This window comes from Tilletiopsis washingtonensis (genome assembly GCF_003144115.1).
Source record: "Tilletiopsis washingtonensis strain MCA 4186 unplaced genomic scaffold FA09scaffold_4, whole genome shotgun sequence".
Lineage (NCBI taxonomy): Eukaryota > Fungi > Basidiomycota > Exobasidiomycetes > Entylomatales > Tilletiopsis > Tilletiopsis washingtonensis.
The window spans coordinates 643,189-665,010 of NW_020312001.1; the positions used below are offsets into that span (position 1 = coordinate 643,189).

The 21,822-nt window shown below is 68.6% G+C and overlaps 6 protein-coding genes across 6 annotated transcripts; 3 read left to right on the plus strand and 3 right to left on the minus strand.

The window, feature by feature from the left end:
* Positions 1-2,301, minus strand: FA09DRAFT_342580 (ras-like protein rab-8A). Its single transcript, XM_025744553.1, has 6 exons — positions 2,264-2,301; positions 2,172-2,199; positions 1,535-1,665; positions 1,367-1,475; positions 1,198-1,292; positions 1-590 (listed from the first exon to the last, which is right to left on the minus strand). The coding sequence occupies exons 1-6, from the start codon at positions 2,288-2,290 to the stop codon at positions 348-350; spliced, it is 633 nt and encodes a 210-aa protein (XP_025600429.1). The 5' UTR covers positions 2,291-2,301; the 3' UTR covers positions 1-347.
* Positions 2,302-2,631: 330 nt separating this feature from the next.
* FA09DRAFT_336978 (hypothetical protein) lies at positions 2,632-4,983 on the plus strand (the record flags this gene model as incomplete). Its single annotated transcript, XM_025743956.1, has 2 exons — positions 2,632-4,461; positions 4,525-4,983. 2 exons carry the CDS (start codon positions 2,632-2,634, stop codon positions 4,981-4,983), a joined length of 2,289 nt encoding a protein of 762 aa, XP_025600430.1.
* On the minus strand, positions 4,755-8,532 carry FA09DRAFT_328255 (hypothetical protein). The gene is made up of 6 exons (XM_025741698.1): positions 7,817-8,532; positions 7,471-7,766; positions 7,026-7,420; positions 6,906-6,971; positions 6,571-6,853; positions 4,755-6,520 (listed from the first exon to the last, which is right to left on the minus strand). Exons 1-6 carry the CDS (start codon positions 8,245-8,247, stop codon positions 5,040-5,042), a joined length of 2,952 nt encoding a protein of 983 aa, XP_025600431.1. The 5' UTR covers positions 8,248-8,532; the 3' UTR covers positions 4,755-5,039.
* A 415-nt stretch (positions 8,533-8,947) lies between these two features.
* FA09DRAFT_328256 (nitrite reductase) lies at positions 8,948-12,896 on the plus strand. Its single transcript, XM_025741699.1, has 4 exons — positions 8,948-9,473; positions 9,532-9,920; positions 9,970-10,732; positions 10,783-12,896. The coding sequence occupies exons 1-4, from the start codon at positions 9,211-9,213 to the stop codon at positions 12,815-12,817; spliced, it is 3,450 nt and encodes a 1,149-aa protein (XP_025600432.1). The 5' UTR covers positions 8,948-9,210; the 3' UTR covers positions 12,818-12,896.
* A 50-nt stretch (positions 12,897-12,946) lies between these two features.
* Positions 12,947-17,107, minus strand: FA09DRAFT_336981 (hypothetical protein; the record flags this gene model as incomplete). The annotated part of the gene is made up of 9 exons (XM_025743957.1): positions 12,947-13,070; positions 13,124-13,142; positions 13,201-13,291; positions 13,346-13,362; positions 13,419-13,586; positions 13,643-13,765; positions 13,819-14,863; positions 14,917-16,248; positions 16,301-17,107. 9 exons carry the CDS (start codon positions 17,105-17,107, stop codon positions 12,947-12,949), a joined length of 3,726 nt encoding a protein of 1,241 aa, XP_025600433.1.
* An 857-nt stretch (positions 17,108-17,964) lies between these two features.
* Positions 17,965-21,795, plus strand: FA09DRAFT_328258 (antiviral helicase). The gene is made up of 8 exons (XM_025741700.1): positions 17,965-18,743; positions 18,801-18,914; positions 18,964-19,054; positions 19,107-19,912; positions 19,964-21,217; positions 21,271-21,471; positions 21,534-21,647; positions 21,705-21,795. Exons 1-8 carry the CDS (start codon positions 17,982-17,984, stop codon positions 21,771-21,773), a joined length of 3,411 nt encoding a protein of 1,136 aa, XP_025600434.1. The 5' UTR covers positions 17,965-17,981; the 3' UTR covers positions 21,774-21,795.
* Positions 21,796-21,822: the final 27 nt, after the last annotated feature.

Genomic DNA, 21,822 nt, shown 5'->3' on the forward strand with positions numbered 1-21,822 from the left:
CTGCTGTAGGGGGCGCCCGAGCGCGACCGACACGCGTGCCAGATGCCGCGCACCGTGCCCGTCGCCCTGGCTAGGATGCAATCGAGATCTGCTAAACCAGCCTCGCCCTCGCGCCGCACTGCACGCGTCCCTCACACCCGACATGAGGGTGGGCGTGCTGTTCTCGTATTGCGTCGCGAGCAGGAGCGGGCCCAGGCGGCCGCTCCGTGTGTGGGTAATAGGCTGGGGAACGAGAGAGAGCGCGCGCCGCAAGCGAGGCCGAGTCATATGTACAAAGTGTGTTGGGCGAGGCCGCTCAGACGGGTGCAGAGGGAGATGGGGCCACGCAGGCGCCGGCTGCGCCTCTTTCAAGCACAGCACCCGCTCTGTGCCGAGCCCTGCTGGTTGGCGCCGCCGACCTGGATGCCCTTCTGCTCGGCGCCCGGCGCCGACTCTGCCGCGCCGGCGGCGGCGTCGATGACGCGCGTCTTGACGTCGCGCGCCAGCGTGAAGAAGGCCTCCTCCACCGACGTGTTGGCCTTGGCCGACGTCTCGACGTAGCGGATGCCCAGCTCGTCGGCCAGTGCTTGGCCGGCTTCTGTGGTGACCGCCTGGAAAGAAAGTCAGCGGTGCTGCAGCGGAGCAGCAGTCGGAAAAGTCGTGGGCATCGCGCGGCCTCGTGGTGTGCAGGTGCAAGAGCCGCTCCGGCGAGCACAGTCTCAACACCTTGCCAGCGCTCCGGCAGTGCGAGCGCATACTGCGTGATGAGCGCTCATGCGTGACGCTCATTTGCCGGATGCCTCGCCGGCAGAGCGCGCACTGCGCTCTTTGGCTGGGCGCTCGAAGGCCAACAACTGCGAAGCTCCTTCCGCCGCTCTGTCTCTTGATTCCCGTGCGTGTCCCGCTCGCGCGCTGGCTCTGCAGCGCCGGCCGGTCACCACTGCCGCTCTGCTCCAGCCCTGGCTCCACGCGCGAACGAGCCAGAGCTTTCCCCGTGCGCGGCAGTAGTGGTCTGCGCGCTCGCCGTGGCACGTCGTCCGCCTTGCCTAGCGCCGCCTCTTCGTCCCTGCGCAGCTTCGCTCCTGCTATACGTCACGCAGCGTCCACTCCGCCGCCGGCCGAGACCCCGTACCTTGTCTGCGACGCTGTACTCGCTCTCTGCCCGATTTCACAAATCTCCTCTCCGAGCTGCGGCACCACGTCGCTACAGCTACTCACGCGCTTCTCCTCCCAGTCGCACTTGTTGCCGATCAGAATCTTGCTGACGCCCTCGCTGGCGTGCTGCTCAATGTTCGAGTGCCACGTCCGGATGTCTGGCGGGTCGCACAGCGCGCCGCAGTGAGCCGCTGTCCAGGCCGGCCTTCACTCGACACACAGCAACACTCACTGCTGAAGCTCTTCTCGTCCGTCACGTCGTATACGAGCAGGATGCCCATCGCGCCGCGGTAGTAGGCCGTCGTGATGGTGCGGAACCGTTCTTGTCCTGCCGTGTCCCACTGCACGAGCTACAGTCAGCCTGCCAGCCTCTCTGGCACACCTGCGGCGCACCACGCACAATCTGCAGCTTGACACGCTTGCCGTCGAGCTCAATGGTGCGGATCTTGAAGTCGATGCCGATGGTCGTGATGAAGCTCGGCGTCCATGCGTCGTCGCAGAACCGCAGCAGCAGGCACGACTTGCCGACGCCTGTGTAGCCGCAGTGTGAGCCAAGGGGATAGGCAATGCAGACGGGGCAGATGGCGGCAAGACAAGGCGAGACGCTGGCGTGCGAGGCATGTCAAAGCAAATGCGAGCATGCCAAAGCAGCAGCACGTCGCTATCACATGCCAGAGCAGCAGCTCGTTGTCCTCGCACGCACGCTGGCGCCAGCTGGTCGCCGTCGCACGCGCACCAGCAGCAGCGCCCCACTGGTCACGACTGCCGCGCATCTAGCGGATACTCTGTCCGCACAGCGCCAGGGCGAGCGCAGCAGAGCGCCTGAGCTGGCGCTTGTACCGGGGAACATCGGCGTGCCTGGCCGCCGCGCAGCTGCGAACCAGCAGGCGCCGGGCCGTGACAGCACTGCGGGCCTAGCCTGGCCGCCGCAAAGGCAGCAGCAGCGATGTGCGGCACGCCGCAGCCGTCTGCGCCGGTGTGCTCCGCTGCTGGAGCCTCGCCGCCGCGCCGTGGCAGCCTCGGCCCTGGACACGCACCCGAGTCGCCGATGAGCAGCAGCTTGATCTGCAGGCGGCGCGGGCATCAGCGACGGCGGCGGCGCGGCAGGCGAGAGGCACGGCGGGCGCACCAGGAAGTCGTAGTGCGGGTTCGGCATGCTGGGCAAGGAGTGGTGGTGAGGAGCGGAGGCCACGCCTGGCGCGACCCCGCGGCGAGGATGAGCCGGGCCGTCACTCAACGCCGCCGGCTGCGGCGCGGGCCGCGGCGCCGCTGCTGGCCTGCCGCATGCCGTGCCACGCGCCGCGCCCGCTGCGCCGAGCGGGCGTTGTGGCGCAGCCCGCGCTGCAAGCGGCGATCTTCAACCGCGCATGGCCTGTTTGTATTCACAGCGCCCCGTGGGAGCAGTGGGACACCGTCACGTGCGCCGGCCGTCCAAAAAGTTGCTCCAAGCATGCCTCCTTCCTTCGCACCGCTCCACTCCACCCTGCCACGCCCACCATGGCCGCCATCCGCGTCCAGTATGCGCTCGAGCGCACGCTGCCGTCGCTCGAGCTGCTCGCCCAGCTCGGCCTCTTCAGCACCGCCGAGCTGCGCGCCCTCACGCACCGCCGCTCGCGCTGCGAGGCCGCGCTGGTGCGCCGCAACGTCGCGCGCGCCGACTTTGCCGCCTACCTGGCGCTCGAGGCGCAGTTCGACGAGCTGCTGGCGCTGCGTGTTGAGCGTCTTCCTGAGCAGCTGCCGCCCGCCACCAGCGCCAAGCTGCGCGCCGAGTCGGCGCGCCGCAGCATTGCCATCTACGAGCGCGGCGTCATCCGCCTGCGCGGCGACGTCGACTTCTGGCTCGCCTACCTCGCCTGGGCACGCGGGCGCGGCATGCGTGTCGTGGCTGGCCGCGTCGCTGCCCGGGCGCTGGCGCTCTTCCCCAACGAGCACCGCCTCTGGATCGGCTGTGCCGACGACGAGCTGCGCAAGAGCGGCATCGCCAGTGCGCGCGCGCTGCTCCAGCGCGCCATCCGCCTCAACACCGTGCCGCACGAGCGCAGCGCCAAGCGGCGGAGAGGTGAAGAGGGCATTGCGGCGCCGCTCGTCGAGCCGCCGACGCTGCGCCTCTCGCCCAAGGAGATGAACCTCGTTGCCCTGTGGGTCGCGTACGTGCGCATGGAGCTCGTCTTTCTCGAGCGGCTGCGGCGGCGGAAGGCCGTGCTGGGCCTCGACGGCAAGGACGCGGCGGCCAAGAAGGAGCTCGAAACGGCAGTCACGGAGGAGGAAGTTGACGAGGAGGAGGCGGCAGTGCTGGCCGACGTCGAGGCGCCGACAGAGCCGGCGCCGGCGGCAGAGGCCGAGGTGGAGGCGTCTGAGGCGACGGCGCAGATCGTCAACGGCGCCATTCCGCTCTCGCTGCTCTCCTCGTCGCTCGCCTCCACGTCGTCACTGCCACCACGCACGCACTATCTCTTCCTCCTCGCCTTCGTCGCCCTCATCCGGCAATTCCCCTTTCTGCCTTCACCGGCCTCCGATCCGAAGTCTGCGCTCCTCGCTGCGCTCAACGACGCTCTCCACGCGCGCTTCGAGCACCCGAGCTCCGCGCTGCTCGTTGCCTCCGCGCCTCTGCTCGCCGCCGCATCGCCGGATCCGATCTCCGACGCCGCCGAAGAGCTCTCTGAAGGCACGGCGCTCGCGTCCGCCTCCACTCTGCACGTCTCGCCGCCGGAGCTGCAGACACTGCTCGAGGCCCTTCCGGAAGGCGACGAGAGTGCACAGCCGCTCGCACTGGCGCACGAGCTCATCGTGCGCGCCTTTTCCGCCTCGGCCGACCCGCACGCCGTGCGCAGCACGCTCGATGCGCTCCGTCTGCGGCTGCGTAGTGCGCCTTCACCATCACTCTCTGGCGCCTGCGTGCGCCTCGTCTGCGCACTGCGCGCCGCAGCAGAGGAGCCGCCGATGCAGGCGTACCTCTCGGGCGTCGCCCGCCGCATCGTCTCCGACGCCCGGGCTCAGGGGCACGACGCTGCCGTTGCCGCTCCAGCGCTGAAGCTGGCCCTCGAGGCTCTCTCCGCTCAGGACGGCAGCAAGGAGGAGTGGAAGGCGCTGCACAAGGAGGCCATGCGCGCCTGCACGCGCGACGCCGACGCCGAGACGCGCCTGACGCGCATCGCCGTGCGCGAAGGGCTGGCGCGCGCACGCAGTGAGGGCAAGGAGGTGCTGGAGAAGGAATGGAGTGCGGTGCTGGCGCTGCCGGGGCACGAGGCGGAGATGTGGGATGCCTGGACCCGCTGGGTCTCCCTCGAGGCGCTGGACGATGCCAAGTGGGCCCGGAATCTGCTCGAGGTGAGTAGCTGCTGTCTTGCCCTGCTGTAGCGCGCGCCTGGGCGCTTACCTCCTCCACCGCAGGCGTCGATCACAGCGACAATCTCGAAGCCGGCGCAGCACGAGAGTGTGCTGCTCTGCTATCTCCGCCTGGCCCCGCGGCCCCTGCCCAAGCTGCTCGCGCGCATCTACGCTGCTCGGCCTTCGGGCGCCGTGCTGGCCGCCGCGATCGACCTCGTCCGCACCTCCGACACCATCGGCGCCATCAACGCCGACAAGGTGGCGCAGCTCGAGCAGCTGCACCTCAAGCTCGCGGCCACGTCGCGCGAGGGCGTGCTGGCGCGCCTGCGCTTCGTCATGCAGGAGATGGAGCAGCCGCAAGAGGCGCTCAGGCTGCTGCGCAATGCGCTGCGCGAGATGAGCGAGGCGGACGCGCGCTGGCTCGAGACGGAGTGGGAGCGCGTGTGCGCAGAGGACGCAGAGGAGAGCGAGAGCGAGGAGAGCGACGAGGAGGAGGACGAAGCAGACAGTGAAGACATGTAATGGACATCTGCGTCACCCAGAAGCACTACAGTACAAGCATGAAGCGGAGCGGGGACCTAGAACTGAACGATGCTGCTCTCGGGCCAGCCGAGCTCCTTGAGCGCGGCAACGACGACCTCCTCCATCGGCGGCGGGCCACAGATGAGCGCCAGCGCCTCGTCGTCGTCGGCGCCACTCGGCGGCGCCGGCAGGTGCGTGGCGAGCAGGTCGCGCGTGATGCGTCCGCGGCCCATGCTCCACTCAGGCTGCGTCTCGCCGGAGAGGACGTGCCAGAGCTTGACGTTGCGCTGCGCGTTGGACGCGAGAATCTCGTCGAGCTGCGTGCGCGCCAGAATGTCCGACTCGGTGCGGTTGGCGTCGATGATGCCGATCTGCACGTGTGTGGCGTCGGCGTCCTCGAGCAGGCCCTTGAGCGTCGACCAGATGGGCGTGATGCCGCTGCCGCCGGCGATCATCGCCACGCGCTTGACGCGCCGCTCCTCGCCGTGCAGCGCAATGACGCCGCCGGGCCGGTACTGCAGGTGGCCGAGCGGGCCCTTCATCTCGACGTAGTCCTGCCCCGGCCGCAGCGACTCGAGCAGCATGGTGAACTTGCCGCCGGCGCGGCTGCCGTCCTTGGCGGGGAAGTACGTCTTGATGAGGATCTGCAGCTCGCCCTTGGTCTCGTTGCCCGAGAAGGGCGTGTAGGCGCGCTGGATCAGCGTGCCCTCGCCCTCGCCGACGACCTTGCCGTCGGCCTCGCGCAGGCGCAGGTAGACGTGCTGCCCGATCGGCAGGCCGACTTCCTGCTCTGGCGCGTCGAGGGCAAAGTGGTAGATGGCGGCGTCGTGCGACAGCTTCGTCCTGCGGCCGAGCAGCGAGCGCTTCCACGTCTTGACGCGCAGGAAGGGCCGCGCCGGGTCGTGCAGCTCGGCCTCGGACTCCTCAGCCTGCGCCGCCAGCCCGCCGGCCTCGAGCTTACCGACGTGGTAGGCGCGCATCTGCTTCTTGGCGTCCATCGAGTGGATCGCCATGAAGTCCTCCGACGCGTCCTCGCCGGCCACGAGCGTGATCGACTCGGAGCCGCCGGGGTGGCCCTCGAGGAAGGCCGTGCCGTCGTAGACGTGGCCGTCAACGACGAACCACGGCGCCGTCTCGTTGGCGTGCTCGGCGACCTGCGCGCGCGTGACGACGGTGGCGAGCTTCTCCGGGTCCGTCATGAGCGCCGTGACGTCGATCTTCTCCTTCTTGGGCTTGGGCGCCGCCTCCGTCTTCTCCGTCTTCTCAAAGACGGGGTAGCGCGGGTCCTCGCCCTCCTCGTTCATGCGCTCCATCCAGCCGCCGGCGGCCGTGCCTGCGAGCGTCGGGTGCTCGAAGCGCAGCATGTCGCCGTCGCGGTGCACGGCGACGCGGAACCACCAGTTGTTCATCATCGACGTGGCGTTCCAGTACATGTCGCGCGGCATCGACGCCAGGCCCTCGTCGGTCGCGCGCACGGAGATGACACTCGACTCGGCGAGCTGCGCGACGTCGACCTCGAGCTCCCAGAAGCACCAGGCTGCGCAGGGGTCAACAGTGGTCCCTCAGTAATGCTTTGAGGCAGCTCACCGAAGCTCATCTCGCTCTCGCTCAGGTCGAGCGTGCCGTAGAACGGGTGGTTGCGGATCGGGTGCTCGCGGTACTTGTCCTCGGGCAGATCGAGCACCGCCTCGCGCCAGCTGCGCCCGTCGTCGAGCGAGATCTCGACGCGCGTGATGCGCTTGCCGCCGCCCGTGTAGGCGTAGCCGCCGAGCTTGTACGTGCGCACGGCGCTCGGCCCGGCGATGGCGAGTGTCTCGTTGTGGTCGGGCGCAAAGGCGGCGGCGTTGACGTTGAGGTCGTTGATGATGTACTGGGAGGGGTGTGAGGACGCGGGCGTGGGTCAAGTAGCACACATCGCTCACCTTGGGGTCCTTCCACCAGTGCTCCTCTTCGCGCGCCTGGTCGGCCGTGACTTGCGTCGGCAGCACCTGGAGTGGCTAGTCAGCTGCCTGCAGCAGGCCACTCTCCCGCCGTGCACCCACCTTGTTGTCCCAGAAGTGCAGGTAGTGCTGGCTCTCGGAGGCCGAGACCTCGATGCGGTCGAGCCACTTGACCATGCGGCCGCCGATCTGGCCGGGCACGACGAGGCGCAGCGGGAAGCCGTGGTCGGGGCTGAGCGGCTCGCCGTTGATGCCCCAGCAGATGAGCATGCCCTTGGAACGGTCGCGCGCCCACTGCAGGCGCTGACTCGTGCCGTACTTGCCCTTCGGCAGCTCGTCGATGCCCTCGAAGATGACGTGGCGCGCACGCCCGGGCACGTCGCGGTCGTAGGGGAACGCGCCGAGCGGCTTGATCGGCCGGCAGTACTCGAGCAGGTCGGCGAGGTAGATGCCCGTGTACAGGCCCGTGCACACGCCCGCGGCGCCCCAGTTGAAGCCTGCACAGTGTGAGCGGCGTGAAGGGTGGCGGAGCGGCATGGCCACTCACCGAGGCCCTTGGTGACCATGTTCTGCTCCTTGCGCCGGTTGCCCGCGCACACCATCGTGATGGGCAGCGTCACCGTCTCGAACTTCTCCTTGAGCTCGTCGATCGTCAGGCTGACCTCGCGCTCGACGAGGCCGTGCACGCGCAGCTTCCAGTCTTTCGCCGCGCCCTCGCTGACGTGCGGCACGGCGCCGTGCGAGCGCACGTACATGAGCGACTGCGGCGTCAGGAAGCCCGTCTTGAGAATCTCGATCAGCGGCGGCTCCGTGTTGAGCGGGTGCTTGCCGGTGAGGCGAATGCTGTGAGGAGTCAGAGTGCTGCCGCAGTTGTGCTGCCTTGCCTCACTCACAGGCGCTCATCGCGCGGGATCCAGGCGTCGGGCGTGCCGGCGTCGATGGCGAGCGGCTTGACGTCGTCCGACTTGGGCACGCGCGGCAGCAGCGCGCCGTACTCGCTGTCAAGCGACGACGCCGACGAGGGCGGCGACGGCTTGGCGCTGCCCTCGGCATGCTCGGGCGTCGTGGCGCCCGTGTCGACGAGCGAGCGGCTGCTGCTGCTCGACGCCACGGAGGCTGGCCGGGTAGAGATGCTCATGGCGGCGGTGGATGTGTCAGGGTGGGAGGGACGGCTGACGGACGACGACGGCAAAGCAGCTGCTTCTCGCCGGCCCGCTCCACCTCCTGACCCTCCGCGGCCACCCAGAGCCTGCGAATTTGGCACGCATCGTCCGTTTGCGGGGGAGCAGCCCAGCCGCAACGGCGAGGAACGGCGGCGGTGCATGGGTGGCGGCGGCGGCCTGGCCCGGCGGCGCGCGCTTGCAGCAGCTGTGCACCGCTGCCGCGTCCGCTTGGCATGCCTCGTCGCCGAGCGCCTTCATCGAGGAGGCTGCATCGGCATCGGCCTCTCGCGCGCACCTCGGTCTGCAGCTGAGCTGTCGCCTGCGCTGAGCCGCTGCTGATGGCCGCTGAAGCTCTTCTCCGGCCGGGTCGCGGGTCGCTGGAGCCGTCGCGCGCACTCTGCCTCTCGGCGCGTGGATGATAAGGCGAGATAAGCCGCGCTTTTTGCTCCGCGCAGAGGCGCCGCGTCCTCGGGCGCTCGGGCGCTCGGCCAGTCTCGGCGACCGACCCCCTGAGCCGCGCGCGTCTGCGCTTGCTGCCGCGCGGCACGGCAGCACGGCGGCACCAACGGGTCCAGGGTATGCAGCACGCCAACACACGTGACACCCCGGGTGCAGCACCCACGAAGAGGAGCACATTCGACATTGATTGGGCGGGGCCGGCAGACATTGAGGGCTTGGACTTGAGCGAGGGTGCTGCGCTGGACGGACGGCGGTGCTGCATGGAGCGTCCCGCCACGCCGCGTGTGATCTTCGGGCGGCAAATCGTAGGCCAGGCCGCGCCGGGCCGCGCGGCGGGCGGCGCTCGGGGGACGAGGCGCAGCGCCGCGCGAGCTCTTGGCTCTCGCGCTCGCTTATCAGCCCCAGCCGCCAGCATCAGACCTCCGCTTCCCGGCCGCGGCCTCCTCAGCGCTGCAGCTGCGGCCTGCACCTGCGATGCTGCCTCCCGACGGCCGGCGCAGCAGAGTGAGATGCCCGACGCAGCAGCTGCGCTCCGCGCCGTTCGCGTGAGAGGAACGACCCCTGCGCTGCGCTGCTGCAGCGCACAGGCCGCCCCCCGATAACAGAGCCACACTCCGGCCCGGCCAATGAGCGGCGGCTCGTTTCGGAGGCGGCCGTGACAGACGATGCCGGGGCGACGTGACCAGATGCACACATTTGAGATGTCGGCTCGAGGGGCGCATCCCTTCGCACCCCACCACATCACCCCCTCACCCACCATGGTCCCTGTCCCCACCGACGTGTCGTACGACGGCGCCGCGGCGTCGTCGAGCAGCGGCGCGCAGAAGCGCTGCGTCGTCGTCGGCCTCGGCATGGTCGGCATTGCCTTCTGCGAGAAGCTGCTCAAGATGGACCTCGACGGCGGGCGCAACGAGTGGCAGATCACCGTGTGAGTGGCCGCCGCTGGTGCGCCACTCGAGTGTTGCCCCATCTCACACCCGACGCAGCATCGGCGAGGAGCCGCACATCGCCTACAACCGCGTCGGCCTGACGCAGTACTTTGGCAAGCGCGACGCCGAGGCACTCTACCTCAACCCGCTGGCGTGGTACAGCAGCCATGCACCGGGCAAGCTCACGTACCACACGAGCGACCCCGTGCTGCACATCGACGCCCAGGCGCACACAATCAAGACGCAGGCCGGCAAGACGCTGGCGTACGACGTGTGCGTCGTGGCCGTCGGCTCCGACGCGGCACTGCCGCCGTACATCACGCGCGAGCGCTTCCACAAGACGACGGGCGCGTTCGTGTATCGCAACCTCGCCGACCTGGACAGCATGATTGCCTACTCCGAGAGCCGGAGAATCAAGCGCGCCGGTGTCGTCGGCGGCGGCCTGCGTGAGTGGCAACATATCAGCCGCACTGCACATGCACTGACCCATCGCAGTCGGACTGGAGGCCGCCAAGGCGCTGCTGGACCTCGAGAGCGTCGAGCAGGCCGTCATCATCGAGCGCAACCAGTGGGTGCTCTCGCGGCAGCTCGACGGCGAGGGCGGGCGCATGGTGCTGGACAAGGTCAAGGAGCTGGGCGTCGAGGTGCTCACCAAGGCGCGCGTGCGTGATCTTATCGTCACGACGCCCGAGCAGGACGAGGAGCAAAAGACGCGCCTCACGGGCATCATGCTCGAGGGCGACGCCGAGGGCGACACGCCGTACGACATGGACATGCTTGTGTTCGCCACGGGCATTGTGCCACGCGACGAGCTCGCCAAGGCCTCGGGCATCACGGCGGCGCCGCGCGGCGGCTTTGCCGTCAACGACCTGCTCGAGACGAGCGCCAAGGACGTGTACGCCATCGGCGAGTGCGCCTCGCTCAAGGGCGAGACGTGGGGCCTGATCGCGCCGGGCATCGAGATGGCCGACGTGCTGGCGTTCAACCTCACCGAGGGCCCGCACCATGCCAGCGGCCTGCGGCGCATGACGAGCCCGGACCTGAGCTGCAAGCTCAAGCTGATGGGCGTCGACGTGGCGTCGTTTGGCGACTTCTTTGCCGACCAGGGCAAGATCACGCGGCCGCTGCCGGGCGACCGCCGCCGCGGCACCGGCGTGCACGCCTCGACGGGCGACGGGCCCAAGGTCAAGGCGCTGACGTACCGGGATCCGTTCTCGGACATCTACAAGAAGTACATCTTCACCAACGACGGCAAGCAGTGAGTGGCGCGGTGCCGCGTCCCCTCTCTCCACAGCTGACCCTCCCTAGTCTCGTCGGCGGCATGATGGTCGGCGACGTCAAGGACTACGTCAAGCTTGTTGGCCTCTGCACCAAGGGCAAGGAGATCGAGGCGCCGCCGGCCGAGTTCATCATCGGCGCCAAGAAGGAGGGCGAGGCGGAGGGCGACGACCTCGACGACGACGCGCAGATCTGCTCTTGCCACAACGTGCTCAAGGGCGACGTCGTCAAGATGGTCAAGGACGGCTGCCGCTCGTTCGGCGAGATCAAGAGCTGCACGAAGCTCGCGACGGGCTGCGGCGGCTGTGCGCCGCTCGGCACGTCCATCTTCGAGAGCGCCATGAAGGCCGCCGGCGCCGAGGTCAGCAACAACATCTGCCCGCACTTCAAGTACGCGCGGCCGGACCTCTACCTCATCATCAAGCACCGCAAGCAGCTGCGCGACTTCACCTCGGTGATGCGCGAGGTGGGCGTCAAGCCCGACTCGCTCGGCTGCGAGGTGTGCCGCCCGGCCGTCGGCTCCATCCTCTCCTCGACGCGCAACGACTTCATCATGCAGCCGCAGCAGCGCCAGACGCAGGACACCAACGACCGCTACCTGGCCAACATCCAGCGCGACGGCACGTACTCGGTCGTGCCGCGCCTCGTTGCCGGCGAGATCAACCCGGAGAAGCTCAAGGTGCTCGGCGATGTCGCGCAAGAGTTCAACCTCTACACGAAGATCACCGGCGGCCAGCGCATCGACCTCTTCGGCGCGCGCAAGGAGCAGCTGCCCGCGATCTGGACGCGCCTCGTCGACGCCGGCTTCGAGAGCGGCCACGCGTACGGCAAGTCGCTGCGCACCGTCAAGTCGTGCGTCGGCACGAGCTGGTGCCGCTTCGGCGTCGGAGACTCGGTCTCGCTCGCCGTCGAGCTCGAGGAGCGCTACAAGTCGATCCGCGCGCCGCACAAGTTCAAGGGCGGTGTCTCGGGCTGCGTGCGCGAGTGCGCCGAGGCGCAGAGCAAGGACTTTGGCGCCATCGCCACGACCAAGGGCTGGAACGTCTTCGTGGCCGGCAACGGCGGCGCCAAGCCGCGCCACGCCGAGCTGATTGCCGAGGACGTGCCGCGTGCGCTGGCCATCAAGATCATCGACCGCTTCCTCATCCTGTACATGCGCAACGGCGACAAGCTGCAGCGCACGGCGCGCTGGGTCGAGACGTTCCAGGGCGGCATCAAGGAGCTCAAGGAGATCATCGTCAAGGACAAGCTCGGCATCTGCAAGGACCTCGAGGAGGAGATGGATGCGCTCGTCGGCACGTATCACTGCGAGTGGACCAAGGTCGTGCGCGACCCCGAGCGGCAGAAGGCCTTCCGCCAGTTCATCAACACCGACGAGACGCAGGCGACGAGCGAGCGCATCGTGTCGCGCGACCAGACGCGCCCGCCGGACTGGCCGGCGGAGAGTGCGCCGCTCAAGTTCAGTGTGCGCGACGTCGTCGCCAGTGCGCCGTGGGAGTGGCGCCCGATGTGCAAGCTGGCCGACCTCGACCCGCAGCCCGACGCGCCCACGTCGGCCGTGCTCAAGTACGGCGACACGCAGATTGCGCTCTGGAACATCCCCGGCCGCGGCCTGCGTGCGGCGCAGCAGATGTGCCCGCACAAGAACGCCTTTGTCCTCTCCGACGGCCTGCTGGGCGAGGACGAGGCGGGCAACGAGTACGTGAGCTGCCCGCTGCACAAGCGCCGCTACAACCTCTCGCACAAGGAGGAGGAGCAGGGCGGCAAGTGCAGCGACGCCGACTACAGCATCATGACATTCGAGGCCAAGGCCGACGGCGAGACAGTCTTCCTCAAGCTGCCGCCCACCGATGCCCTCGACGCCGTGCTCTCGACCACCAAGTGGATGCTGCGCAAGGCGCGCGAGGAGACCAACATCCTCGCCGGCGAGGCGCTCGCCGACAAGGCCATCGAGCTCGCGGCGCCGAGCGATGCCGTGCGCGACGAGGCCAACGGCGTCACGTCCCAGCCCGGCGGCAAGGTCTCGTGCTCCGACGCTGCGTCGGGCAAGAAGTTCGACTGGTGATGTCGCCTCGGCTTCCTTCTCTATATCTCCCGGTCTCCTGTCCGCATGTCACCCGCAATACACGCATCTATCAACGCGCTTCTGGTTGCTGTGCTGGGTATGAGAGAGGTTGGATGAGGCGCAGCGCCCTCAGGCAGCAGCTGCGTCGGAGGCGGCAGCCCGGCCGATGCCGTGCCCGACCTTGACGAGGCTCTCGCACGCCGCGCGCGAGCTCTCGAGGATGTCCTCGTCGAACGTGACGCTGCCCTTCTCGCTGAGGTGAGGTGTCAGCACGTGCATAGCAGGTGGCGTCCGCAGCCGACTCACAAGACGAGCAGGATGGTAGCTGAAGCACACGGCAGAGTCAGCAGGCCGCCGGACGCGCTGCATCGAGAGCCACTCACAGCCGCCAAAGGCAAAGTAGCCCACCTCGTCGCCGCGTCGCAGCGTGTCGCCCTCCTTGATCGTCAGCTCGATTGAGCCGACCATCATGGCCTGCAGAGAGCGTCAGCGAGAAGGACAGGCACGGCTCGCGCAGGAGCGACTCACGCCAATGCAGACGTAGACTGCGGCGTCGCTCAGGTCAGCACGCGTGGAGCAGCACCGCGGCCAGCTCACTCACAGACGGTGCCGAAGTGCGTCGTCTCAAACTCGATGACGGTGCGCACATTCTCGACGTAGACATCGACGACGGAGCGGATCGCCTGCGGATTGACGGTGTAGTACTCGCCGGGAATGTGCTGGATCGCTTTGACGGTGCCATCGAACGGGCAGTGGTAGCGGTGGTAGTCTGCGCAAGCCCTACGTCAGCCAGAGAGACAGATCACCAGCGCGATGCAGGTTCACCCTGCGGCGCCAGCCGGAAGATAGCGAGCGGGCCATCCGTGAACGTCTCGCGGCCGCGGAACGTCTCGCCGAGCAGCTGCGGCACCGTGAAGTGGCGGCCCTTGATCCAGAACTGCTTCGAGTCTGCGGTGTGGCGGCTTGAGCTGAGGCCTCTTGGCTCGCCGCGTGACACTCACCGGACACGCTCTCGAACGCATGCATGCGGCAGTCGGCGCCCGACACGAGGCGGCCGCCGTTCTGCGGCTCGTCGTTCGGACGCGCGTCGGGCTTGAGCTTGCGGTAGAAAAACTCGTTGAACGTCTTGAAGTTCTCGAGCGGCTCGGCGACCTCGGCCATGTTGAGGCGGTGGAAGGCGATGAAGCTGCTGATCTCGCGCGCCGAGGCGGGCGAGTTGAACTTGACGCCCTGCTTGACGCTCATGTTGTACAGCATGCGCTTGATGCGCTGGCCCTCCATGCGCGAGCTGGCGCCGCGGTACAGCAGGCGGATGCCGAGGCGCACGTACACGGCCATCTTCTCCTCGAGCAGCTCGCCCGTCTCGCGGTCCTGCACGATGATGTTGGCCGAGTCGGCGCCGATCTTGTACTGCCCCTGGCTGATCTTCGTCAGCACCTTGGTGTACCACTTCTTCTGCGCCTGCGACGCGGTGACGAAGTTGGACACCATCAGCGTGTCGACGCGGCGCCAGTCCTGCGAGGCGCACACGGCCAGGTGCGTGATGATGTCGACCTCGGCCTTGCGCTTGAGGCGTGGCATGTGGCACATCGGGCAGCTCTTGAGCAGGATGACGCGCTCCTTGTCGGCGCTCTCCGTCTTGCTCGCCGACGTCGAGGAGCTGTTGGACGCGCCACGCACGGGCGGTGGCCTGATGCCGTCGCCGCTAGAGCCCGAGCCGAGCGAGACCTGGCTCATGTCACGCGAGACGACATCCGTGCTGGACACGCTCGACGTGGCGCGCTTGTACAGCGGACGCACACTGGGCGCATTGCCCGGCTCGCCCGGGCCCGGAGGGTCGAGCGACGAGACCGGCGCCGGCACGGCGAGGCGCGCAATCGCTGGCTCACCTGCCGTCGGCGCGTTCGGACCGGAGAAGTCCATGCCGTCGCCCTGCTGCTCCAGCAGCGCCGGCGTAATCGCGCCGCTCGAGGCACTCGTGTGGTTCTCGGCGACTCGCTTCTCCTCCCACGGCTTGTTGACCTCTGCCTCAAGTGCCGCCACGGCCTGCGATGAGCGTGTCAGTGGCGAGACTGGCGCGAGCTTCACATCATGCTCACCTCGTCAAACGTCAGCTCGTCGACGTCGGGCGTCTTTTGGGCCCGCGCCCAGAAGTCATTGATCGTCTGCGCATTGAGCGTACTGCCGAGGCTGTCTAGCATGCTCGCGAGCTCGAGGCTGCTGATCGTCTTGGAGTCATTGGTGTCGTAGTTGTGCAGCATCTGGCGCCAGAAGCGCTGGCGCAGCGCGGCATAGGGCGTGAACTTGGCCTCCACGACGAGCTTGGGCCGGTGCTTGGCGCCGACGCTCTCCTGCTTGGCGCCGCCGCTGGTGAGGTCGAGCTCGAAGCGCTGCATCGGGCGCTGGCCGTCCTCGTCCTCGGGGTACAGCTGCGTGGCCGGGTCCGGCTTGGGCGCCGCTTCGATCAGCTCGGCCACGCGCACCTCGGCGCCGCCGACGTGGTCGTGGCTCGAGAGCCGGTCCCAGTCGTACACCGCCAGCTTCGTCGTCCAGTGGGCCTCGTGGCGGCGCACGTGGAAGATGAGCTTTTGGTCGAAGACAGGGTTGAGTGTATGGCGCTGCACGCGCGTGCGCCAGATCTTCTCGCTGAACGACGCCACGACCATGGGGTCCATGTCGAAGCCCGTGCCCAGGCTGTTCTTCCAGCGCGGCAGGTCTGAGGCGCTCTTGATCTCCATCTGCACGATGCCGATGATGTCCGAGCTGGCCGCGCGGAACGAGTACTCGTCGTTCTTGCTGCGGCGCGTGCGCGGCTTGCGCGGGCCCTTGATGCGCTTGCGAGTCTTGCGCGGCTCGGGCTGTCCTTCGTCGCCCGTCAGAGGCGTCGCGGTGCCAGAGGCACCGCGCGACGAGATGCCGCGCGTGAGCCGGCGTCTGAACTTGCCGCGAGGAGGCTGCTGGGCCTCGGGCAGTGCAAGCGGGGGTGCAGGCGGCGCCGCAGCGGCAGCCTCGACGGCGCCTGGCGTTGGCTCGGCCGTGGCCAGTGGCGCTGGGCTGCTTCGGACGACAGACTTGAAGTGCTCGTCGAAGATGCCGGCATCGCTGTCGGCGTCCGTCGTCGTAGCCTCGTCCTCGTCAGTGGCGCTCTCGCCGTCCGTGTCTGAAGCGAGCTCTTCCATCTCCTCCGACTCGTCGCCCGAGTCGAGGCCGTCATCGAGGAACGCCTCGCCGGGCTCGACCATGCCGACGCTCTGGTCCGCCGGCACAGACCGCACCGGCGCGCCGCCGACTGCATGAATGCTCGCAAGCAGCGACGCATACACCTGCTCCAGCGGCGGCGAGCCTGGCACCGCGACGAAGCCCACGCGCACCTGGATCTGGCCCTCTGCGCCGGCAGAGCGGCGCGAAGAGACGAGTGGCAGCCACATCGGCTTCGGAGGCGGGTGAGTAGCGGTCGGCCTCGCGCATACGCACAGCTCTCACCTCCTGGCTCTCCCACGCGCAGTCGCCCTTGCACCAGTCCTCGATCGGCAGCGACACCTCGCCCATGTAGTCGTTCGCCGACCACTTGTCCTTGTCCCACACGACAAACTCCAGCGCGCCCACCTGCGGCCCTGCGGGCGACTGCAGTGCGGCGCCGCTACCGCCAGGGTTGCGCATGGGTCGCGGCTTGCGGCGCCGTCCAACTGCGCGAGCGCCAGCTACTGCGCCTCGCGCCCCTGCCGCTGCGCCGCGTGCGCCGATGCGGACTGGCGCAGTCAGGATCTTGCCCGCTGCATCCGAGATGCGGCGTGAGGGCTTCGGCCGCGGCGTCGCCAGCGGCGCAATCAAGTGAGGATCTGCTGCAGCCGCAGCGACGTGGCTGCTCGGCTCACCCTCGTCGGCGTCGGAGCGCTCGAGCTCGCGCTCGGCGCTCGCCTCGCGGCTGTCGGCGCCGGCGCCGGCGAGCCACTCGGGCGCAATGTCAAAGTCGAAGAGCGCCTCGTCCTTGCCGCTCCACTCGGGCTCGCACGTCTGGCGGCGCACGGCGCTGCGGCGCCGGTAGTCGCTGTTGCCGCGGCGCGCGCTGGCGCCGGGGATCGAGACGATGACGAAGGGGTCCGACTTGCCGTTGCGGTCCATGGCCGCGAGGCCGCGCGCTCGCAGCAGCTGCACACGCAGGATCGCGGCCGGGGCGCTGGCCGAGGCTGCTGCAGTGCTGCTGCCGTTGCCGGCGACGGCCGCCGGCGCCGCCTCGGGCGTTTCGCTGTCGTGTGCGGCGCGGCGGCCCTTGAACAGCGGCGGCACCATGGCGGGGTGAGTGTGGAGGGCGCAGGCTGCGTGCAGGCGTGCAGGCGCAGGACGGAGCGAGGTGGTGGTGAGGGAGAGAGGGCGCGGTTGCGGCGCACAGCTGCACGTAGCGGTGCAGCGAGGTGGTGGTGGAGCTGCGGCAAGCTGCAGCACCCAGGCTGCTGGCACGAAGCGCTGCAGGCTCCGGGATTGCGGGGCGGACGCTCGCTTGCGGCTGAGGCGGCGCGAAAGGTGCAGCGAGCATGACGGGGCGCAGGCGGCGTGCCTGAGGCGTGGCAGCTGCTGCCGCCGGCTGTGCGTGCCGTGCGGGCGCGCGGCGCGCGCGGCGCGCCACGCCGACGCCGCGCCGCCTCCAACGCACACAGGGATGGCCATCAGCCGCAGGGCGGAGTCGCTACACACGTTGGGGTCGAGTCGCTCGCTACGGAGCCAGTCGCAACTTGCAAGAGCAAGCCGTCGCCGCAGCACACATCATACAGCATGGTGTGTCCTGACGGCAGTGCGCCGAACGCCAGCACACGCGGGTCGCGCGCGCGTCGTGCTGGCCTGCTGGCAATCAATGGCCTGCCGAGGCTCAGCTGTGCCCGCGCCGCAGTCGCCTGTGACCTTGCACTGCAGACGCCAAGGCCAGGAGGCGCAGCCGAACGTGCTCGCACGAGCAAGCATGTGTGACGGCTGGGGGCTGTGCTGTCGAGACGAGAAAGAGACGTGCGCTCTGGGCGGCGGCGAGGTCCCGCGGGGCCGAGCGTGGGAGCGTCGGCGCGGTGCGGCCGAGGGGCCGACGCGGCTCAGAAAAGTGCGTGCGGCGTGAGCAGTTCGCACGGCGTGGGAGCTCCACTCTTGGCTCCTCTCCGCCACCTCTCTCTCCCATCCGATGGATCCCTCGGGCCTCTTCGACCACCTCGCACCCGCCAACGGCGGCGGCAGCGAGCCGGCCAGCGGTGCCTCGTCGCCCGGCAAGGCCGAGCGTAAGGCTGCCCGCGCCGCCAAGAAGGCCGCAAAGCGCGCCCGCGCCCAGGCCGGCGCCTCGGACGAGGCCGACTCGGACGCGCCGCAGGCCTCGACGTCGGCCGCACCCGCCGCCGCCGCCGCCAGCAGCAGCGAGGCGGCGCCGTCGCGCAAGCGCTCGCGCCTCGGCGCCAACCCCATCACGCAGGAGACGGTGCCCGTGCTCGCCGACGAGTTCACCGCCTCGGCCTCGCGCGCCCTTGCGCCTTCTGAGCCTGCGGGCGGCGCCGGCCAGACGGTTGGCTCGGCACCTGGTGTCGACGATGAGGCAGCGCGGGCAGCAGCATCAGAAGTGGCAGGCGGCGTGATCGGGCAGTCTGTCTCGGGGCCGTCGTCGGGCGGTGCGGCAGGCGCCATGGAGATCCGGCACTCGGTGCGGCATCAGGTTGCGCTCCCGCCGGGCTACCCGTACGTGCCGCTCTCGCACCACGTGCCGCCAGAGAAGCCGGCGCGCAAGTGGCCCTTCACTCTCGACCCATTCCAGCGCACCGCCATCAGCAGCATCGAGCGCGGCGAGAGCGTGCTTGTCTCGGCGCACACCAGTGCCGGCAAGACGGTCGTGGCCGAGTACGCCATTGCGCAGTGCCTGCGTGACGGGCAGCGTGTGGTGTACACAAGTCCGATCAAGGTGCGTGCTCCGGTGCGCAGGAGGTTGGCGCTGCGCTGACGTGCCGCGCTCGCGCAGGCCCTCTCAAATCAAAAGTACCGCGAGCTGAGCGCTGACTTTGGCGATGTCGGCCTCATGACGGGCGACGTGACGATCAACCCGAGCGCGAGCTGTCTGGTGATGACGACGGAGGTGAGCGGCAGCGGCGTGCGCCACGCGTCTCGCGCTGACGGCGGTGCAGATTCTCCGGTCCATGTTGTACCGAGGCTCGGAGATCATGCGCGAGGTCGCGTGGGTCGTGTTCGACGAGATCCACTACATGCGCGACAAGGGTGCGTGCATGTGCGCCCAGCTGCCGCTCGCCGCTGCTCACGCCTCGCACAGAACGAGGCGTCGTGTGGGAAGAGACGATCATCCTGCTGCCGCGCAAGGTGCACTACGTGTTCCTCTCAGCGACGATTCCCAACGCGATGCAGTTTGCCTCGTGGATCGCCCACACGCACCAGCAGCCGTGCCACGTCGTGTACACCGACTTCCGGCCGACGCCGCTGCAGCACTACCTCTTTCCAGCCGGCGGCGACGGCATCCATCTCGTCGTCGACGAGAGCGGCGCGTTCCGCGAGGACAACTTCCAGGCGGCCATGGGCGCGCTGTCGTCGTCGCGCGGCGAAGACTCGGGCTCCGCCGACGCGGGCAAGGGGCGCAAGGGCAATGCCACGCGCAAGGGCGGCGCGGCCAAGGGCCCGACGGACATCTACAAGATCGTGCGCATGATCATGCTCAAGAACTACAACCCCGTCATCGTCTTTGCCTTTTCGAAGCGCGAGTGCGAGGGCCTGGCGCTGCAGATGGCCAAGCTCGAGTTCAACACCGACGACGAGAAGACGATGGTCTCGACAGTGTTCAACAACGCCATCTCGGCGCTCTCGGAGGAGGACCGGCAGCTGCCGCAGATCGAGCACCTGCTGCCGCTGCTGCGCCGCGGCATCGGTATCCACCACGGCGGCCTGCTGCCCATCCTCAAGGAGGTGATTGAGATCCTGTTCCAGGAGGGCCTCATCAAGGTGCTCTTCGCCACCGAGACGTTCTCCATCGGCCTCAACATGCCCGCCAAGACGGTCGTCTTCACGGCGGTGCGCAAGTGGGACGGCAAGGAGTTCCGCAACCTGTCGAGTGGCGAGTTCATCCAGGTGAGGCCGGCTCGCCGCCACACGACACGCATGCGCTGACCCCTCGCCCAGATGAGCGGACGCGCGGGTCGGCGAGGCCTCGACGACCGCGGCATCGTCATCATGATGTTCGACGAGAAGCTCGAGCCGCCGGACGCCAAGAACATGGTCAAGGGCGAGGCCGACCGGCTGAACAGCGCCTTCCACCTCGGCTACAACATGGTGCTGAACCTGATGCGCGTCGAGGGCATCTCGCCCGAGTACATGCTCGAGCGCTGCTTCTTCCAGTTCCAGAGCGCCGCCTCGGTGCCGGAGCTCGAGGGCCGCCTCAAGATGGCGCAGAAGGAGCTCGACGCCGCCGTCGTGCCCGACGAGGAGCGCGTGACGGAGTACTTCACGCTGCGCGCCCAGATCGAGGAGCTGGAGCGCGACGTGCGCGAGGTCACGACGCACCCGAGCTACGCGCTGCAGTTCCTGCAGCCCGGCCGCCTGGCGCACGTGCGGCACGAGGAGCTCGACTTTGGCTACGGCGTCATTGTGCGGTATCAGAAGCGCCTGCCGGGCAAGGGCGCGCCGACCCCGGAGGCCGAGCGGCCGCAGACACAGTGGATCCTCGACGTGCTGCTCGACTGCGAGGCTGGCTCCGTTGCGCCGTCCGTCAAGGACGTCGCGCGCGCCGGCACGAGCTCGGCACCGCTGGGCATCCGGCCATGCCCGCCGGGCGAGAAGGGCGAGCTGCTCGTCGTGCCTGTGCTGCTTTCCACGATCCACGCGCTCTCGGGCGTGCGCCTCTACATGCCGCCCGACGTGCGCGGCCGCGAGGCGCGGGATCAGGTGCGCCGCAACCTGCTCGAGGTGCGCCGTCGCTTTCCCGGCGCGCCGGGCGGCAAGGCCATCCCGGTGCTCGACCCGATCAAGGACATGAAGATCACCGACGAGAGCTTCGCACACCTGATCGCCAAGATTGCTGAGCTGCGCACGCGGATGGAGGCGTCGGCCATCCACACGTCGAGCAAGCAGGCCGAGCTGGAGACGGCCTACACGCACAAGAAGACGCAGCAAGCCTCCGTCGCGGCGCTTGAGCGCGAGCTCAACGCCGCACACAGCGTGCTGCAGCTCGACGAGCTCAAGTGCCGCAAGCGCGTGCTGCGCCGCCTCGGCTTTACGTCTGACGACGACGTGGTGCAGAAGAAGGGCCGCGTGGCGTGCGAGATCTCGACGGGCGACGAGCTGCTGCTCACGGAGATGATCTTCAACAACGTCTTCAACGAGCTGGGCCCGGAGCAGTGCGCGGCGCTGCTCTCGTGCTTTGTCTTCGACGAGAAGGTGAGCCGCGTGCGCAGCGCATCATCGTTCATCTCTGACACCTTTCACTCCAGTCGGCGCAAGAGATTCGGCTCAAGGAAGACCTGGCCGCGCCGCTGCGCGTCATGCAGGAGACGGCCCGGCGCATCGCCAAGGTCTCGCAGGAGAGCCGTCTGCCCGTCAACGAGGACGAGTACGTGGCCGGCTTCAAGGTCGAGCTCATGGACGCCGTCATGCAGTGGTGCCGCGGCGCCAAGTTCGCCGAGATCTGCAAGGTGTGTGGCAGGCAGGAGACACGCTCGTCGTCGTGCGCGCCTCACTGACCCCTTGACCGCAGCTTACGGACGTGTTCGAGGGCAGCGTCATTCGCGTCTTCCGGCGTCTGCAGGAGCTGCTGCGCCAGATGGTGCAGGCGAGCAAGGCGATCGGCAACGACGAGCTGGCGGACAAGGTGCGTGTGGTGTGATTAGCCCCTCGCTGCGCTCTTACTGACTCCGGCTTGCCGCAGTTCGAGGCGAGCCTCAAGGTGCTCGAGCGCGAGGGCTCCATCATCTTCAGCCCCTCTCTGTATCTGTAATTATAGAGCCCCGTCCGCCTCATTGCGCGCCAGGAGAGACAGTCTGGCT

What these genes read in the sequence shown, in the direction of transcription:
- FA09DRAFT_328255 (XM_025741698.1), bottom strand. Translation starts at nt 8,247, where the DNA reads ATGCACCGCCGCCGTTCCTCGCCGTTGCGGCTGGGCTGCTCCCCCGCA. An exon ending in TGCACTTCTGGGACAACAAG is followed by an intron (nt 6,972 to 7,025) that starts GTGGGTGCACGG and finishes TAGCCACTCCAG; the next exon opens with GTGCTGCCGACGCAAGTCAC. An exon ending in ACTGGTGGAAGGACCCCAAG is followed by an intron (nt 6,854 to 6,905) that starts GTGAGCGATGTG and finishes CACCCCTCCCAG; the next exon opens with TACATCATCAACGACCTCAA.
- FA09DRAFT_328256 (XM_025741699.1), top strand. Translation starts at nt 9,211, where the DNA reads ATGCCGGGGCGACGTGACCAGATGCACACATTTGAGATGTCGGCTCGA. An exon ending in AACGAGTGGCAGATCACCGT is followed by an intron (nt 9,474 to 9,531) that starts GTGAGTGGCCGC and finishes CACCCGACGCAG; the next exon opens with CATCGGCGAGGAGCCGCACA. An exon ending in TTCACCAACGACGGCAAGCA is followed by an intron (nt 10,733 to 10,782) that starts GTGAGTGGCGCG and finishes GACCCTCCCTAG; the next exon opens with TCTCGTCGGCGGCATGATGG.
- FA09DRAFT_328258 (XM_025741700.1), top strand. Translation starts at nt 17,982, where the DNA reads ATGGATCCCTCGGGCCTCTTCGACCACCTCGCACCCGCCAACGGCGGC. An exon ending in CCACTACATGCGCGACAAGG is followed by an intron (nt 19,055 to 19,106) that starts GTGCGTGCATGT and finishes CGCCTCGCACAG; the next exon opens with AACGAGGCGTCGTGTGGGAA. An exon ending in CGAGTGGCGAGTTCATCCAG is followed by an intron (nt 19,913 to 19,963) that starts GTGAGGCCGGCT and finishes CCCCTCGCCCAG; the next exon opens with ATGAGCGGACGCGCGGGTCG.
- FA09DRAFT_342580 (XM_025744553.1), bottom strand. Translation starts at nt 2,290, where the DNA reads ATGCCGAACCCGCACTACGACTTCCTG. An exon ending in GGACGAGAAGAGCTTCAGCA is followed by an intron (nt 1,293 to 1,366) that starts GTGAGTGTTGCT and finishes GCGACCCGCCAG; the next exon opens with ACATCCGGACGTGGCACTCG. An exon ending in GCGACTGGGAGGAGAAGCGC is followed by an intron (nt 591 to 1,197) that starts GTGAGTAGCTGT and finishes CTTTCTTTCCAG; the next exon opens with GCGGTCACCACAGAAGCCGG.